General features: G+C 41.0%; 1 protein-coding gene across 3 annotated transcripts in view; it reads right to left on the bottom strand.

The window, feature by feature from the left end:
• Positions 1-589: 589 nt before the first annotated feature.
• grip2b (glutamate receptor interacting protein 2b) overlaps positions 590-18,548 on the bottom strand; it is a 127,712-nt gene continuing 109,753 nt past the window's right edge. For all 3 annotated transcript variants that reach the window (XM_072381467.1, XM_072381468.1, XM_072381469.1), the window contains exons 18-25: positions 16,593-16,732; positions 15,384-15,578; positions 15,072-15,228; positions 11,487-11,601; positions 10,035-10,254; positions 9,692-9,900; positions 9,128-9,274; positions 590-7,324 (exon numbers count right to left, since the gene is read on the bottom strand). In XM_072381467.1, coding sequence (XP_072237568.1) covers positions 7,166-7,324; positions 9,128-9,274; positions 9,692-9,900; positions 10,035-10,254; positions 11,487-11,601; positions 15,072-15,228; positions 15,384-15,578; positions 16,593-16,732 — 1,342 coding nt within the window. In that variant the 3' untranslated portion in view covers positions 590-7,165. The remainder of the gene's footprint in view (positions 7,325-9,127; positions 9,275-9,691; positions 9,901-10,034; positions 10,255-11,486; positions 11,602-15,071; positions 15,229-15,383; positions 15,579-16,592; positions 16,733-18,548) is intronic.

Raw genomic sequence — 18,548 nt, 5'->3', positions numbered from 1 at the left:
GTGTTGAAGTGGCCCAAGTTGTTAAAACGCAGAATGCTAATATTTGCAGGCTGGTTAATGATACTGTTGAGAACTTGAGTCAAAGCTCCTCCGTCACAGATCTGCTTCCCTGTTGCTCCCTTCATGCGGTTTGTAGTGGGTTAGGTGTACTGTTCAATATTTAACCAAAGTTTGGTTTTGTAACTGCTGTTACAGGTGTTGTACGGATGTTGCATTCAGTGGTGAATTGGGAAAATTGGACTAATCGATGACTAGTCAACTATCAAAATAGTTGTTAGTTGCAGCCCCAGTTGTCATGCATACACACTGCTTTTAACCCATCCATGTTGGCACCTGTTGAAAGACACAATGCTACCACCAGATTTGTTGTTAAAACTGAGGGACAACTTTTAAAAGTTTAAATACCTCCATCGGTGCTTCTCCTGTTGTCTTGTTCCGTCATTGTTTTCTGTTTGTCACATTTTTAAAACTTATTTAGCTGTAGATTTTCTTTTTTGTTGGTTGAAAACACAAAGTCCTCTGACATGCATGCATGAATAAAACAGGCCACTCATCCAACATAAAGTTAAACGTTTTTATTTTTCTTGCTTTTAATCTTTCCCTTTCTCAAAAAGAGAAGCATAGCAGTACACTCATTTCATAGAAAATGAGAAAAAAAAATCAAATGACAACAACAAAGTATACACTTTATGTTTCTGTTCTTTTTATTTTGTTTTTTTTTTCTTCCCATCTTTTGGAAGAGTAATGTTGTCATACAAAAATACTATATTACATAGAATATACCTTTACACAATTTGAAAAAAATACACAATATCAACACATGTACCATTAACAGCCCAATCCGGAATCGCATCAAGAATTTACATGTAAACTTGTTAAAAACAGAAAACATATAAATGTTACGAGCTTTATACAAAAAGTTACCATGTAATCATAGGAAACGTGTCGAATGATTAGACGCGCTGCTTGAAACAGTTTCCCCACGTAGAGTCACAGGTACAGCTGGCTGGAAGTCCAGAGATAGGAGTGTTTTCATGTATACAGGAATGGCAACAGGCTTGTAAGATATCTGAAGCGCAAGTTAAATCAATAGCTGGCAAGCTGCTGACATTATACAGCGAGTCTGCTGGTGTGCAACAATCTGACTGGAATGACAAAGAAGCAGCAAGCTAACGGTTAGCTAACTGAGGAATACTGACTTTGACATTAATGTTTACTCACTATTAACCATTAGCTTCATTATAGATCAGTAGCTAAATACAGAGGCTTTATTTGGTAACTGTTAGGAAGTTCTCTGACGTACAGATTTAGACTTTAATAATATTGCTTCCTATAGAGGGTGTGCTCACGTCATTGATCCTAGAAACTCGTAGAGTGCTTGAACTGATGGAATATTAAACATGGGTAATAGGGGGGAAAAAGCTTCTTATTGACCGTGATAATGTGACAGAAAGTGAGCCCCCATCACATTTTTAAACTCTCACAACTGTGCTAACATGGGTTTTCTATTACAAATCTGTCCACATACAACCAGAAGGTTCATTTAGGATTTTTCCACCTTCATTTTTTCATTTCTTTCCCTTTCAAGAAGGAGGACAAATGATTTAGTGGTAGCAGTTATGGGCTTATGAGTCAATATAAAATAACATAAATCTAGGTTAAATAGTTGCTTCATAAATTTGCAGAAAGTGTGCTTTTGAGACAAAAATGAGCAAAGTAGATTTCGTCTTATCGGCCTAAAAAAATAACACAAATGTTCACTTTAACGCAGCTGATGTTGTGATGAATACAATTTAGATGTCCGTGTAATGCATTTAACTGGTTAAGGTGGGTAATGACGACCAGCCAGTGCAATAAAACACAGTATACTGTCATAAAAGCTGCCCCCCCAAAGAAAATCCTTCTATTGTAACTTTGATCTGTAATTCATATCCGAGACATCAGTCCTACAGTGTCACAGTTCTGAATCGCCTGTAAAAGTGCAATTAATAACGCATCGCTGGGATGATAAATATACATTTGTAAACTTCACCTAACCAGTGGACTCACGGTTCTGGATTGGGCTTCAAACAAACCCAGAATGCATAGGGAGGATGGATGACCACACACACATAAATAAAGTAAAAACAACACATTTCTGGAAGGCTTTTCTCAGCATCATTTTTTTTTCTTGCTTTTACAAAAGTTTTTCTTTGTTTTCTTTTGGCTACTTGCATTTAAAAAGCACTCAGACAAGTTTGTTCAGTCGTACATGAAAATATTACAGTGTATGATATTCAACAGTGTGCTTCTTATTTTGTCGTCGGTGCTTGTGGAGAAATGAGTCTTTTTTTCATTTTTTTTTATGTGCATTGAACTCATCTGGGTTTCAGAAAGGAGAGCGAAACCATCCTGAAAACATCACCACTGTACAATGAAATGTACACCACCTAAACCTCTTCCACACACACCAGAAAAAGAAAAGAAAATGAAAACTTTAGGCCCATACATTGCCTCACAGAAACACAAATCACTTCTGCAGAGTTGCATATACTCTGCTTTTCTCACATTTTTTCTCAAAGGGAGCAACTGTATTCAAAGTGTATGATGCAACATCAGGAAAAAGTGAGACTGAAGAGAACAGAGGTTGTAATTGTTCCTTTTAGACCCTCTAATCCTTCACAGAACAAAGATTGCTCTGTCATCTCCAACACAAATATTCTTACATTATTCATGCGTTGTATGTATCAAGACTCATCATTGCGGTATCTATTGTGTTCATACACTGTGTAAAAGCTTTATTAGCTTTAGACATTTATCTTGGATGGCTCTTATACATGGAGAAAGTTTTCCATTGAGATGTTGGGATGATGTTAAATATGTCTGCTCTGAAAGGGAGACGCTTGGACGTATCCTAAGCAGCTGCCCAAAGGCTATAGAGAAAGGTAGCTCTCCACAACACAGTACTGACAGTTAATGTCTCTGGACAAGCAGCTAAAGTTTTCAGTCCACATTGCATAGCAAGGTTGAAACTGAAAACTGCCAAAGAGACTGAGAGCAGCAGAGGACGGATACATGAAGCTAGATAATTCTTTAGACCTGGAAGATGTCCAGTAGAAGGCAGATAAGCCTGTGACATCAAGAAGCCTGTTCTAAAGCTGCTAAAATTGTCTGTTTTTTTTCTGTGACAATGAAGCCAAGCGAAGCGACTCACTTATGTCTGCAAAAAAAAAAAAAAAAGGACACAATTGTCAGGATTCTGCCTTACAGTGCTGATCAAGACAAAGACTACCTGACGGTAACGCTTGCCAGCAAAGATGGATTAGGTTCCTGCACCAATCAACCCGTAGTAAGTCGACAATCCTGTACTTTTTGGTGGAGGTTTTTTACTTGCAACACGCCTCTTTTATATTTTGCCATCTTCTAGTCGTGAGTTTCACGCAGGTCAACGTATAATCGCAGCGGGATTCAGATCTGACCTGCAAGATTATTTTGTGAAGAAATGGAGACGAGCCCGTGGATTGTTTGTTCATGCAGGCAATTACGACGTATCATGCGACATCTAGTGGTAGCAAGAGTAACTGCATGTGAAGTGTAACGGGTATCTACTATGGTGGCATAGAACAAACGACATATTTTAGTCCTAACCAAGTTTAATCCCCAAGTAAATTTTGATTTCTTACCCGAAACAAGTGTTACTGCCTAATTCAGAAGACAGAGTTGTAACGTGTTATGAGGGTGGGTCATCGATGCAACGAGCAATACGACATCCATTATGATGGTGGCAATGTAAGAGAGAACGTATTAATAGTAGAAGCCATTGGTTTGAAAACCTACAATTGTTGCTTATGTATTTCACTTCATGAATTTTAAGATTAGTGCTTCCTATGCAGAGGGAACATGGGCTGAAGTGTTGATTAATAAAGCTGCCTGTAAGCTCGGGGCTGCACGGTGGTGAGGTGATTAGCACCGTCGCCTCACAGCAGAGGGTTCCAGGTATGATCGGCCTTTCTGTGTGGAGTCTGCATGTTCTCCCCGTGTACGTGTGGGTTCTCTCCGGGTTCTCCGGCTTCCTCCAACCGTCCAAAAACATGCATGTTAGGTTAACTGGTGACTCTAAAATTGTCCTTAGGAGTGAGTGTGGCCCTGTGATGGACTGGCGACCTGTCCACAGTGTACCCTGATGACTGCTGGGATAGGCTCCAGCCCCCCTACGACCCGACCGATAGATTTAGCGGGTATAGAAAATGGATGGCCTGTAAGCTCCTATTGGTCATGTTTAGGTATATGAACAATCTGTGGTGGTTTTGGACGAATGTCAGTCACAGTTCTGTTGTGATTGTGAAGGTGGAAGTAGCACGTTGGGAACAGAAGGCTATAGTCCTCAGACTCTCATAGGTGGTGCAGTTCGGAGGGGAGCTGGTGGCATCACCAAGCACTGATTTGGATTTTATTTTTCCCAGTTGTTGAACCTAGCATTATATAAGTATGTGGGTAAAAACCTTTTGGCATTTTTGCACAGCACTGTTCATCCAAACACATGAACACTCAAAAATATTGCCTTCTGCTCTGTACACACTCCTTCACTTTGTCACACTCAGACTTTGCCAAGTACACAGGGAGGGGTGCAGCAGCCAGTTTCCTTGTGGCTAATCCGAGACTTCTTGAGCAAAGACATTTTGGCAGGAATCTCAGAAAATCATGAAAAACAGGAGGTGAAGGAAGTGGAAGGAATGTCTGCTGTTATAAAACAGGAGATGAGTTTCAAGTTTGTTACTGCAATACCTCATGCCATAAAGTCTATTCAAGGAGCTTTAAATAGTCTGACAAAAATTTCCATGAAAAACTTAACTGAAAAGAAGTCTGCTTTAGTTTTACTGTGTATTTGTGGCCTCATCGATCTTGTTTGCGTTAGCTTTGACGTGATGCATATACAGTTCTTTGCTACCACCAGGCTTCAGCAGTTTGTTTGCCAGATTGAAAGAGTAACTCCCATGTTAGATGCACCCTTTCAGACAAATCCAGCATGGTTTCACACCCGCTGAATGTGTACAAGACCTGTTCATAGTCTGCATCCCGACGAGTTGAATCCGTTTGTAGAGGTCATTCACCTTCATTTATAATCTTTGAGCCGTCTTCCCTAAAAAAACCACACAGAAGCAGCGATCCATCCGTTATAAAAAGGTGCTGTGTGTGGTTTTACAGCTGCCAACTCATTAGTCATAAGTTGTTACAAATGAAAGCAACTGGTTTCAACACCAGATGCCTTCTGACTACTTCCATTTATGCGTTTAATCTCAACAGAGATGGCAAATGCGGTGAAGTGCAGGGAACCCTCAAAAGAACTGCTTTTCTCCAGTCAACTCAAGTATCCCTCTCAGCATCAACTACTTTGTGACTTTCCATTTACGTTCAACACTGCACATTTAATGGCAAAGCTAGGTGTAGGTGATCGTGCTGAACTTTAAAGCTAATCGTGATTTCTTTGTTCAAGGCATTCATACAGTAGGCGCTACAACTCTGACCCTACAGGCCAGAATGAGCCGAGATGACAGGATCCCAGGGCTCTTCAAGTACAGGTCACTGCAAAATGGATTCGGGCTTTTCTCAAAGTAAGCTGCTTTTTTTTTTTTTTTAAATTAGTGGGTGTTTGATTGGAAAATGTGACCAAACTGGACCTGAAGGTTACATGTGCTGCTGAAACTCCCTTAATAGCTTGTTTTTCTAAAGGTCTGGTGACAAATCACAGCAAGTATGTTGTCCTTAACTTGGTTAGCAGTGCTTAAAGACAAAAAATCTGGATTTTATTAGAGCCGAAGTCTCACAATATTTTAAAAGTGACTGTTGGCGACGAGCTAATCTTACTGGGCAATCACAACTTCACTTGTTTAGCTGTCTGACGACAAAAGTATGTGAATGAAAGCAGCTTCATTAGAAATGAATTTCTATCAAAATACATAATCTGTAATCCGAGAGTAGGAAAGATGCAAATGAATAATTGGTGCTTTCTGTCATGTAGCAACATTTAGCTTCTATTCATAACTTATAGAAGCTTATAGATGTCTTGCTAACCCCAAAAATTACAGAGCAGTTTCATTCTCTGTACAGATTTGCAAAAACTCTTATCCGTGACAGGAGAAGCTTTGCTGTGTGCCAGTTCCCATGCAGAGAAGTTGGAACAAGCAATGACCGATCTGTTACGTTGCTCCTTGCTCGGGCTCTTGAGCAGCTATAATGACCAATTTGGCAACATCTCAGCATTTGGCACAAAAAAGGAAACTGGTCATTAACTTCTAAATATTGTAGGTAGATGATTTTATGCTGGCAGCATAATTTTACTCTCATATAACATGCACACTTGCCCATTCTGTTTCATCCCAAATCAATTAAATTTAAAATACCCTTCAAAAATAAAAAAAAAGTATAAAAATCACACCCGTGCCTCCTTTTTTCCCTCTTTTCATTGTATAAAACAAACTCAGTTGTGATGACATCATTCTTTTATGTGATGACAGCACTTCTTTTCTTCATTGTGATGTACTAACCAACATCAGTCTGCATTTTAACAGCTGAACAAAAAAATAAAAAAACTGGTTTCCATCTGTACAAAACATAATCAGATCTTTTACAAACTGTTGGATCTTTTGTTACATCTCACTATCCACAAACTGATAATTTTCCCTTTTGTAATATCTTACATTTTCTAAATTCACTTGCATTGTTTAATAAGGCAAATCTGTCTGGTTACACAAGCATTTTAGATTAACGTGAACCTAAGTTCTGGTAAACATACCAGCTGAAACTACTCTATCTTTTCATTAAATTCCTTAAACAAAAATCTGAATCAGTAAAAATTTCTCCTTTCAATGCCACTAAAGTGTGTGCTGATGTTGGAAAACAGTGAGACCACCATGCAAGTCGGCAGGAGAGTTTCTCGAGTTTTTTCCCGCATTGTGGTAATGTTTCCTTAAAGAATAAACTGTATAACAGCAGTACAACTCTGTAACAGGGATGAGGTGACTGTGCATGCAAATGTTAGGATGTGTTCTCCAGTAGGAGGTCTCTGTGTATATTTGGGCCTGTTCCAGTCATTTTGTTTAAAATTCATAACTTGAGACGTCTCCTGCCTGAACAGGACTGACTGTGCATGGGTAGAGATTGATCTGTCTGTGTGTATGTGGGGGGGTTACAGATCTAATGGATGGTCTAAGGTGTTGTTGTTGTCTTCTGGATCATCGTTGGCCAGTGGGTTGCGGCTGATGACCAGTTCCAGTCTGTCTCCAGCCTCTGTGATGAGGGGAACCGCCAGGCAGCAGTCAAAGTCCCTTGTCCTTACATGGTTTACCTGAACAGAGAGAAAGGTAACGGCTGCTCTTATTCATGGTAATTCTATTTGCTTAAATAAGGGCAACTGGACTTCTTTACTTCTGAACTAATAGGTGAGGAGTAAACGTAGTGGAGGGGTTGGTCGTTATGGTCATATGTCACTCAGTGGGTCTACATGATGAGATTAACTGGATTACAGCTACAGTTGGGTTTTGCTCCTTATCTGAGGGTAATTATCCTTGGATATATGGCAGTGAATGAATGGAATCACTGGCACAAAGCATGTCATACCCCGGTACGATAGGTGGCGCTGTCCCCATTTCAGCTATCGCTAATAGAGCCACTTCCTGTTGACGTCTTCACCACCAACACCAACAAACTCAGGCATTCAGAAAGATGGCGAACGCAGAGCGAGATGAAGCTGCGTCCCTCTCCATCTGTGATGAGCTGGTTATGGCACAGACGATGCACAACGGCGCATTCTCCATCATGTTGTTTGTTTGTTTCTGACGGCGGCGACAACAACAGTAATATCGTCTCCTTCGACTTCCGGGTGATGATCCCGGGAAAAAATCTGGAGCATGCGCAGAACGCTCGATCCGATCCACTGTCGTCTACATTTGGATCGAGTTATCTCGAGGTCGTAATTCGATCGCGAGTAACCCGATCCGATTTGTTGTCAGATTAAAGTGTCTACATGAACTGAATAACTCAGTCTTATTGTAAAAGTATTTAGCCATTAATCCGATCCGATGGCACTCACGTAACCCCACTGACTGAATCACCTGACCAGTGTGTGGGTTGTTTAAGTAATTTTTTAACAGTTTGCTTTGCTCTGGGTTCTCAGGCTGGTTAAACGGGTCGTCCTCAGCCTTCTGCAGAGCTTTAAGACCAGACCAATTCACTTGAATCAGGTGTGCTGGAGCAGGGAAACATGGAAAACATGCAGGGCGGGGTGCCTTGAGGACCAGGATTGAGAAACACTGCACTAGAACACAAACTAGTTGTCATCAGAACATGACATCACCAGGCTGAGGGAAAACAAGAGGAACACCAACACCTCAAGAAAGCACTTCAAACGTCCAGAGGAGGTTTCACACCTTTGATGCTGTAACCAAAACATGCCCTCTGCTACTTATAAGCCAATACTCCACCAACAAGTTCAGACCTGAAGAAGGCATCTTCAAGAAGTCCAGCTGCCCTTATTCAAGCTCTTTGGATTGAAACAAACAGTTGTTTAAGATTGAGATGACTCCTAATTACAACTTTAAATCTAATCTCTACTCCTTCAGTAATAACACGGTAATATACAGATACATTGGAACATGGAGGCAGTGTTGTGTTAATTAATAAATCTCAAACATATAAAAAAAGATTAGCTAATCTTGAATTTGATGTCCATCTACATTCAGGTCACCATCCATGAAAACATTAAGTGGGCAAAGGTCTATTTTCAAAGACCAACAAAGGTCTAATTTCCTCGGGCATGTCCTACAGTCTGCACATATGTACCGAGTAGCCCATCTTCAAAGGGTACACAACATCCTGGCAGAGCAGTTGCACAGCACAACCCTGCCCCAGCAATTCAGGACATTTACATAACCGGGTGACTTAGGAAAGACAAAGGCTCAGCAACTCACACTGGTGCTTTTAGCTTTTCTGCCCTCTGGTTACCAGCAGAATAATCTGCACACAAACAAGCATGTCCTAGTTTTTTCTGTTTTTTTTTTTTTTATTTTTATAGGGGGCCCTAAGGACTATCGGTTCAATCTGTCTGCAGTTTATTAGTCAGGTTTTTCTACACTGTTTTATATATGATTACCTGTAGGATCCGGTCGAATGGTCTAAGGCCAGATCTGTCCGCTGGCCCATCAGGCCGAATCATGTTCACGTAAACGCCTTTCTCCAAGAATCCGTCTGATACGCTGAAGCCAAAGTCATCACACTCTGGATCCTTTATGACTGTTACCTGTAAGCGGACAACACAACAGTGAAAGACGTTTAATTCAATCCTAGTTTCTGTAAAACGACGGTTGAAGTCTTTTAAGGTGAGATTAATGTGAAGCAGATGGGCACCTGCACGTTTGTGGGTGAATCATCTGTGCTCCTAATCAAGAAAACATGGCTAAGAGACACAGGTTTACCACCCAGTTGTGTTAGTGTTGATGGACCCAGTTGGTATTTTTATGCAATTACGATTTTTCCCCCCATGCTTATGTGTGAATGTGTTTTCCAAACCATCCTTTGAGCTAAACTTAGATTTTGTACCTGAAGCCCTACATATTTCTTCTGCTACTTCCACATCTTCCAGCCTAATAATCCCAGCTTTCATGCATCCTGGCTCAGAGCAGACCCTGAACTACCACAGAACTTGGTTTGAACTCACTTTGTGCAGCTCCAGAGGCGTTGGGGATAAGATTCCCTGCATCTCCTCTTTGATCCGACGCGACTCCCACGTTCTTTCTGATACTCTCAATGACGCCTTGGACTTGGACTCGTGGTGCAGGAGAGGGGACTGGCTGTCGTGCTGAATATGGGCCCCCTGGTGCAGGTGGGCCTCCTGGTTGAAATGGGCCTCCTCGTTCAGGTGGGTCTCTGGATGCAGGTTTTACAGATTCTTTGTAATCAACCCTTTTTACATGCTAAGAAATTCATTTAAATCCATTCAAATTAAAAAGGCACTCCATTAAATTTAGCCAACTCAGCAATCTGTTGCATTTGCCCCCGACCTTGGTGGTGATGGTGGTGGGCCTCCTCGTGTAGATGGGCTTCCTCGTGGAGGTGGACGCCCTGATGGAGGTGTGCACTCTGGTGGAGCAGGTTTCCCTGGTGGAGGAGAGAATTTCTCCTCAACGGGCTCATCCTGCTGTGGCTCAGCATGGACTCAGGTGGAGGCTTGTTGACACCATCGACACCCAGACTGATGGCTGTGCCCGTCATGATGGATGCCTGGAAAAGAAAACAAATGTGTATGCGATGTCTAAAAACTCTCTGTTCAAATGCAACATTTTAGATTCTTACCTACAGCACATTTAATTTAGTTTAACATCTGTACTGTTTTTGTGTATTAAACAAAGTTTTAATAGTTCCGGTGACATCACAGCTCTTCAGAGAATCCTGGATTTATCCTTCTATGACAAGGTTAAGGTGTATATTCATAGTTGTAGCTTCATCATATGTGACTCAGTCCACTTTAGGATTGCTCTACATCACAAAGTAAAATAATTAAGATACTCTGGCTGATACAATGGAGCCTAAAACATATCATGAACCCACCTGTTGTTGCAGTGGGTGGAATACAATTACTATGGAAAGACTGTTGTGCATCACACAATACTCCAATTAAACAAATAATTTAGATCTGAGTGTGTATGTGGATCTCTGCTTCCGGTATCTGCATAATTTCTACTAGATCTTTAACTTAAACATTCACTTTATCCCTCCTTGACCCTTTTTCAGCAGAACGACTCGCCTGCTTCGTGAGATTCAGTTCAAACTAATGTCTTTCCTTCAGAACTGGTTGTGTAATCAATGACTGCAAGCATTCCTGGCCCAGGCCCACACCACAGCAGTACCACGGCCATGTTGTGTGGATGGATGGGCCTTCCTGTCTCCAAACCCAACACATCTTCTCCAAACCAAAAACACTGAATTTGATTCTACCCTCATTAAAACTTGCTCACGTTCTCTTAAAAGTGTAGACGGGCTGCAGTGACCTGTTCAGTGATCTCCTGATGGTGGGTTCTCTTGTCACCGAGGGCAGTTACAGATGTTGGACTGACCTTTGTTGGGTGAATACTGGGTGAATTTCCTCTATTTGTCCACAGTCTAACACTGAATTGGTGGAATCCAAACCTGTTAAACGTGGCTTTTTAAACCAGCCTGATTATTACACCCAGCTACTTTTTCTCAGGTTGTCGAAAACCTTCTTAAAATATGTGTTGTCAGATCCCTGTTCTATAAATACACCAGCACCCACTTATACCCTGTTGTCGTCCCATTTAAGTAGTTACACCTTCAAATGAACTAGCTGCATACATGTGCTCCTCACGGACGATGCTGGACCATGTTTTTGGACCCGTCATCTATGCAGAAAGAATCCACGAATTTTCAAGCACCACTGTGCATATGTTGGTTGCTTAATGCTAATGACCTGCGCTTTAATTCAGACGCTCACTGACCTCGATCTCTCTGAGCAGTTCAGACTGCCCACAGGTCTCCAGGTCCTCCAGTGCCTGACACCAGAAACTGTCGTCGGGATCCAACAGAATACCATCTGGCTGCTGGCTGATAAATCTGTCACAGACACAAAGGAGAACTATTCTCATCTACTTCCATCTGTGTTCATCACAAAATGAATAAAAACATTTTAAGCCACCGAACGAGGCAAAATATTTGGGTTCCATCTTAGTAGATCTTCCTCATAGTTATAGATGGTAAAGCCATAATATTGTGTCATTGTGTACTGAGGAGAGAGCATCAAGAGAAGACGTTACATACTGATGGAAAACGATTGTTAAAAGGCCATTAGCAAAAAAAAAAAAGGTCTCCCCACTTCATCTGTTATGGTTCATTCAATAGTTAACCATTTTATTCAGTTTTACAATTAGAAATGAGAGAAACCTGTAATCGGATTCATTTATCCATCTTTGAAATTCACTGCAAATCACTGTTCTGTTTTGATTCTATGAATCCCTTTAACCAACAAAACAACCAGAGTTTTCTAAAAGCATCGTTGTCCCATTAATCATATCTTCTCAATGGGACATCTGGTGCTTTGTGGCAGTTCAGCTGGTAAAAGGGTTGTTAGTTAGAGAAGTTATTGGGTTTATTTACGTGTATAAAATACACTCATGGTTTTGCATTGTGATGCTGCTTCTACAGCCACACACGTGGAAACCTGCAATAAATAGAACTATACACACAATGTTTCTGTTTGTTTCTTCATGAATAACCGACCATTTATATAACTGGTGTTGTTTGGTATTAGTTTATTTATGCTGACAAACACTGTATTTGTATCTGAAATTAGTGCGCACATTTTAGTTTACATTGTTTTTGTCATGTCTCGGTAGTTGTTTGACCACTTTGTCTTGTTTGTGGGCTGATCAGCCAGCATCTAAATGCTTTTCTGTCATTACGTGGACCCCTCCGCCGTAGCCGGAAAATTCTAACTACACGTCACATTGACGCGGCCATAAGGGCTGTGATTGGTCCACTCAGAATGTCATTTCCAGCAGTTGCTTTGTCTTAGTGGCGAAGAAGCTTGTCAAATCGGCCCGTTGAGATTCGAAAGTATCGATAGCGCATTTGTTCATCCAGGTCCCTCAGTGGGTGAACCAGTGTTGTAAATTCACCCGTTCAGCCTCGGCTGGTCGTACAGACCACCTCCGCAAACGTCTTCTGTCGCCTGCACTTCAACATTTGCAATATAAGCATTTGTTCTTCAATATTGATGAGCTCCAACTGCAAATACAGCTGCTCCACCTCGGTTTCCATTGTTTCCTGTTAACTGTGACCAGACGAAAAAGCAAGGATTCGGCTATAACCCCTGAAACCACACAGACACACAGCCACTCCATCACGTTGACGGCGTAGACGTGACGGAGAAGCATAAACTAGGCTTAAGTTTAAGGTCAGTTTGTCTGAGTAGAGTTTTGTTACTTTGACCTCTTTTTTGGACCCAATTCTTTGCTGTTTTTTGGTATTTTGATTATTTTTTTGTTGACTTTAACCTGTTACCGCTCGGGCCATCACATGCATGTAGTCCTCATACAGACAAGCTCATGAATTAATGATGAATTGCATCGTAAAGCCAGATTGAAATTTGAAAATCGGTGTGAAGGCTGATAAAACGGCTGTAGGGCTCATCTCTGTTTATAGCGTCAGGTTTTTCCTTTTGGTTGGGTCTTAGATTTTTTTCCTCCTTTCTAAGCAGCATGTGTGTTATATCTATAGCTGTGACTGTGTGTAAGTCTGTGGTGGTTATATTGTATATAATAAGGTTATATATATATTTTTTTGGATCAGAGAGACACCCACAATTTTCCCCTTTGGGGCTGCTTGTTAACTTTTTAGAACAGATTGTTGGCATGTGATGCATCTTCTCACCATGTGTTCCTGGAAGTTTTATCAAAGCAGTAAAATCAAGTAAAAGCAAAATCTCTCCAAATTTGGGCGACAAAAGGTTTTAGATGTCCAGAATTGAACAATATTCAGCTAAAAATCAATGCTGGACTATAGGTTTCTCTAGGATTTTAGCATGATCCACAGACTTAACTTGCACAGTTTATGTATTTACATTTGTTTGTGTGATATTAGAAATAATATATAAGGAGTGAACTGCTTGGGCTAACTTAACGGGTGACACTCATGGCTAAATGAGGGTTATGACTAGATGCAACGCTGAAATGTCTCGTGCTCTTTTTTCGTCACAACCGATCAGCTGCATATGAGCAGTTTAGAGAACATCTGTAAATTGTAGAATCTACTTGTACCCTAATCACATCCCATTTAGGTACATCTATAAACTCCAACCACAGAAAATAACCTTGGTTGCACTCTCCATCAATAAAGCCGATAAACCCGTGCCGCAGAGTCCGTATAGGACAAGTCTATTTGTTCTGGTTAAATCCAACATGAGTAATCTTTTAACACCGAATGTTCCTGACTGACGAGATTAATTCACTTTAACTGTACAGTTTATTTTTTTTTTTTTCTATCTCCCTCCTGTATTTCCCTCCACCCCCAGCAGTGTTATATAACCCCAGCGAACGTTACTATCCTCACAAGGCTTAACCTCCTGACTCACCGCTATAAACACAGAGATACAAACACACAGAGGCTCCAGATACTCTGCTCATCTCGCTTTATGACTCAACCTCCGCACAGAAACGTGCACTTCACCGGCTCTTGGTTCTGATACTGGCAGAGCCAATCTGAGAGTAAAATGATGAAACACCTGCCAGCAGAGTATCACACAGATATGCAGTTAGAAGTGAACATAGAGCGTAAAACCCTATTACTCATTAACTGAGCGACAGGCACCACGTTCGGCCTTGATTTAGAGTAACATGGAGGCAAACATCCTTATCGTTTCTATTTATTACTGTTATTTATTGATCTATTTAGCAGAGGTTCATCCAAGGTGACTTCTAAGTGAGAAACACATTGAGTGCAGGGGTTCAGTATATGGCCCAAAGACACTTTGCTTCTTTATTCGGAGGATTGACTTTAAGACTTGAGGACAAACACCCATCTACTTCCTGATCCAGCCTACCTAAACCTGCCTCATCAATAATAATTAAACCGTGATAATTAATCATCGTACAACCTTTAGGAACCTCACTTACACCTGTATATAACTGTTATAAACACCCAAAACGTCCTCTGAGAGGGAGGAAACATTCCCAGATGGTTTTGATTTATAAACTCTACCCAGAGATAAATCTGATTACATTTGTGTGCATGTACACCTTCAGGTATGTCGTGCTTTATAACGATAGCCTTTTCAGCAGTTTTTATCACCTTAAGGAGGTATGTCAGCGTATCGACCTTTAAAACTAATCTTCAAAAAGCAGATTTGATATTCAGTGATGGATTATGCAAAGGAAATTTGAATCATAAGATTTTTGTGGAGCACAACATTAACAACAGCTGTTGAAACTCTACTCTCTAATCGTAGAGAATGCACTAAAACTACTCACCAGGAACATGAAGAAGATATTATATGTAGACAAAAAGATAGAGGAAAGCTCAAGTCCTACCCCGGAGGTTTGTCCCAGTCATCCTCACTGAAGCCTCCATCGCTGAACGGGTAGTTCTTCCGGCGTCCAGGAGGAGGCGTGGTGCTGCGCTGCTGCTTGGTGCTGCGCCACTCGTGCGGGTGGAGGGCGATACCCACTGCCTGATGGCTGTATGTACCTGCAGGAGGAGAATGAGAACCACATGAAAACATTCTGAAAAAGGGTTTCAAACTGACAGAAGAATATGATTTATGTTCAGTTTTTGGTGAAAGATCACAATGAATGTGTTTTCAGAAGAAAGCAGCCATGCGCATCTTTCACCTGAGAGCTTACCCTGGCTGCCGTAGCCTGCGTCCAGCCCGGAGCCGTCCCAGGACTCCATGGCAGAGTCCACGCTGGGTATAGTTGTGGAGTAAAGTTCTGATAGCTTATTGGTCTGTTGGCTGTCCGTCAAATCGTCCTCCTCAGGGTCGCTGATCTCATTCTCTGTCGTGTCCTCTACTTCTGCTGCCTTCCTCTCCTCTAAATCTTGAAGAGAAAAAAAAGTTTTAAGGCCTCTTCGGACGAGTCTTCTCGCTTTCTTGGTAAAATGCACATTTTGACATTTTTAATCCAGCTTGCCTATGTTGCACTGAGAGAAGTTCAAAGACAGACATTGCGACCACAGACTGCGTGATCTGGCTGACCATTTTGAAATTCACCAAGTTGCCGTCTGACCATAATAGAAATGCATACATCGAGACCCCCAATAGCTTCACAAAACAAGTTTTTTGGGTCTTTTTTTATTAATTTTTTTCTTGTTTCTGTGTTTTACGGTCAGTCAAACAGTCCACGGTCACTGAGCCAGCTGTGTAACGTTATGAGCAATTTCCAAGGTCAATAAAGTTTTCTGATTCGTGTGTATTTCTGCAGCTTTTACCCTTGGCCTGTGTGTCTTTGGTCAGCCTTGCTGTTGCTTGGAAAGTGATTACTAATTAAAGGAGTTTTGGTATTCTGATAACTTGTCTGTGGTCCAGTGTTTTAACGACCTTGGGCAGTTTAAAGCAAGACTTATGACTAGATTGTGCCTGAAAGAGGGATTGCTTCCAACTGTCCAAACTGCAGATGAGCAAAAAGTTTTTGAAGATAAAACTGCCAGTAAAGTTTTTTTCTACCAGTTTTATGTGTAAGTTCTCAGGCTGGATACTGTATGCTCTTTCATAACAATTTGTTTTTAAGCTGATTAAGTTTAATTTGTGTGAAAATGGATGGATGGATGGTCACCTATAGCTGTGGAAGAGAAGGGTGGAGTAGAGTCAATTGGCTCCAAACAACCACTAAAACTGAAAGCTATGAACATAGCTGTAAATTCATGGCAGAAAGGGAGCTGTTGTACTGCATCTCTGTGGTATGTTGACTGAAACTTATCACACTTTTCATTAAGACGTCAGGCAACTTTCACTTAAAGGGCATAAAATGGCACCAACAAAACAGGTTGTTGGGTTCATGTCACACAAAATGATGCGATTAGTTCTGTGAGAGCCAGAAGATTTTTAGACTCACTGTCGAGCTGTTTTTTGATCTTGAGGGTGACCGTTTCTCCGGCCATCTGCAGCAGGTGGATGGCTTCGCTCAACGGCTTTCCTTTCAGACTGACGCTGTTGATGGCCAAGATTCGATCGCCGACATGAATCGCCCCTGTCCTGAACACGCACAGAAGCACACAAGCACGCAGCCCTCAGAACACTTAGAAAGAAAAATATAGTGCCTAAACTAGAAATGAGCAATATCATTTTCAGTTAAGATTATTATAAATGCCGTTACACAAGAGAAACCTTTTTAATTTAACATCCTAATTGATGCCGAACCTCACTATACTTCCTCCAAAAGATCATTTTCAAGCTGAAATTATTTTAAACAAATCAACAAGAGAGCACAGACATTGGCTGCAGTGCCACAGTCAATGTTCAGAGTGAATTTAACATTATTCATATTCAAACAAGCCTTGTGCAAACGTCCACTTGACAAACCTAAGGTCCCAACAGAGTGACTGAGAAGAGTAACAGCTGTTCCCTTTCATTTCACTATCACTGACCACAGTATTGAAGCAGTTATGAAATGCAAAACTAGCCCTTTATCGCTGTCAGTGTAGGACACAAGATATCATTCAGTACCAAGTGCTAACTGACATGCACGCATACATCACATTAACAGAGATTAAATGTATGAATACAAGCAATTAAAGTCAGATGTCTATATCTGAGACCGCAGGTTTGGTTTTCTACCATTTTTACATGATTTGTTTCCATGGTTCAAGAAAATAAAAGCACTGAAAGATCTTAAAGAAAAAAAAAAAATGGGGTCAGCGTGAACTTTTCCCACCAGTCACAGATGCGTTGATGTTGATCTAACCTATTCTCCCAAATTTTCTTCTGTGTCAAGCTGCTCTGAGTTTATTTAGAGAGCTTTTAGAAAACAGGTCTGAGGCAAAGTGCTTCATTGATAACAGTTTAGAGTGGGATGTGGAACAATTACATCACTCCAAGAAATGGGTCACAATGTGTGTGTGTGTGTGTGAGCGAGCAAGTCAAACAGCCACCCACCGTGTCTCTTGGTGGAATTACATGTAAGATGACATTTTATAGTGAAACAGGTGTATGTGGTCGCCTGCATGTAAGATAAATTAATTCAACTCAGAGGTTGTTTATGACTCAGGGAAGCCATTATGTCATTATCTGCTCAGCGTTGCTGCTAACCCAGCTCACATTTCTCTACATCTCATCTGTCATCCTAAAGTGTCAAATGGCACCTGCTGCACACTCAGCTGCTAATGGGAATCTCTCTAAGTTTTCACACAATTTACTCTTCTGTTAATTCTACTTGTATGGTTGATATTCCATTTTCAAGGAGATCTAAATAAAGTAACAAAGTGGTTCTTTGAATCTGTTTAGTTGGGATTAAGTTTGTGTGAGTAGTCCTGAGAGATAAATGGTTAACCGGTGGGGTCATAATATGATGTTTGCCTGAAATATACAGAGGAGGCAGCAAATAGACTGCTTCCATGAAACAATAACAGATTTGAATGACGACAGGCTTGAACTCTGAACAATTCATTTATAATAATTAACAATGAAACAGCTGCGAGTTTTCCCTCTGTTTCTAAAGGCTTAACGTGTCATTTTTCTCAAGTAGAGTTGTGAAGTACTTGAGTAATCAGATTCTTACCTGCAGCAGACAGCAGTCAAGAGGCCCTCAGTTTGGATAATCAAGGAGGGATTCTGGGAATCCCTCCACTCAGAATAGGGCCACTTTCCATGTTTTGCTCGTGTTTACAGGCAACAAGCACTTATCAGAAGGTCAGAGAGGATTGTAATAATCCACAGATCTTTGTGAAACTGCAGTCCTTTTGTGTGAGAGATTGCTACCTTGAGTCCTGCATGTTTTTGAACAGTCTTTGAGCTTTTGTAGTTCCCTCAAACTCTAGATTCCTTACTTTTGTACTGCACTCCCACTCACGAA

This window comes from Leuresthes tenuis, unplaced genomic scaffold, assembly GCF_036924035.1.
Source record: "Leuresthes tenuis unplaced genomic scaffold, fLeuTen1.0.hap1 SCAF_3, whole genome shotgun sequence".
In the NCBI taxonomy this organism is placed as follows: Eukaryota; Metazoa; Chordata; class Actinopteri; order Atheriniformes; family Atherinopsidae; genus Leuresthes; species Leuresthes tenuis.
The sequence above is the reverse complement of the archived record's forward strand: the minus strand, read 5'-3'. Positions and strand labels throughout refer to the sequence as shown.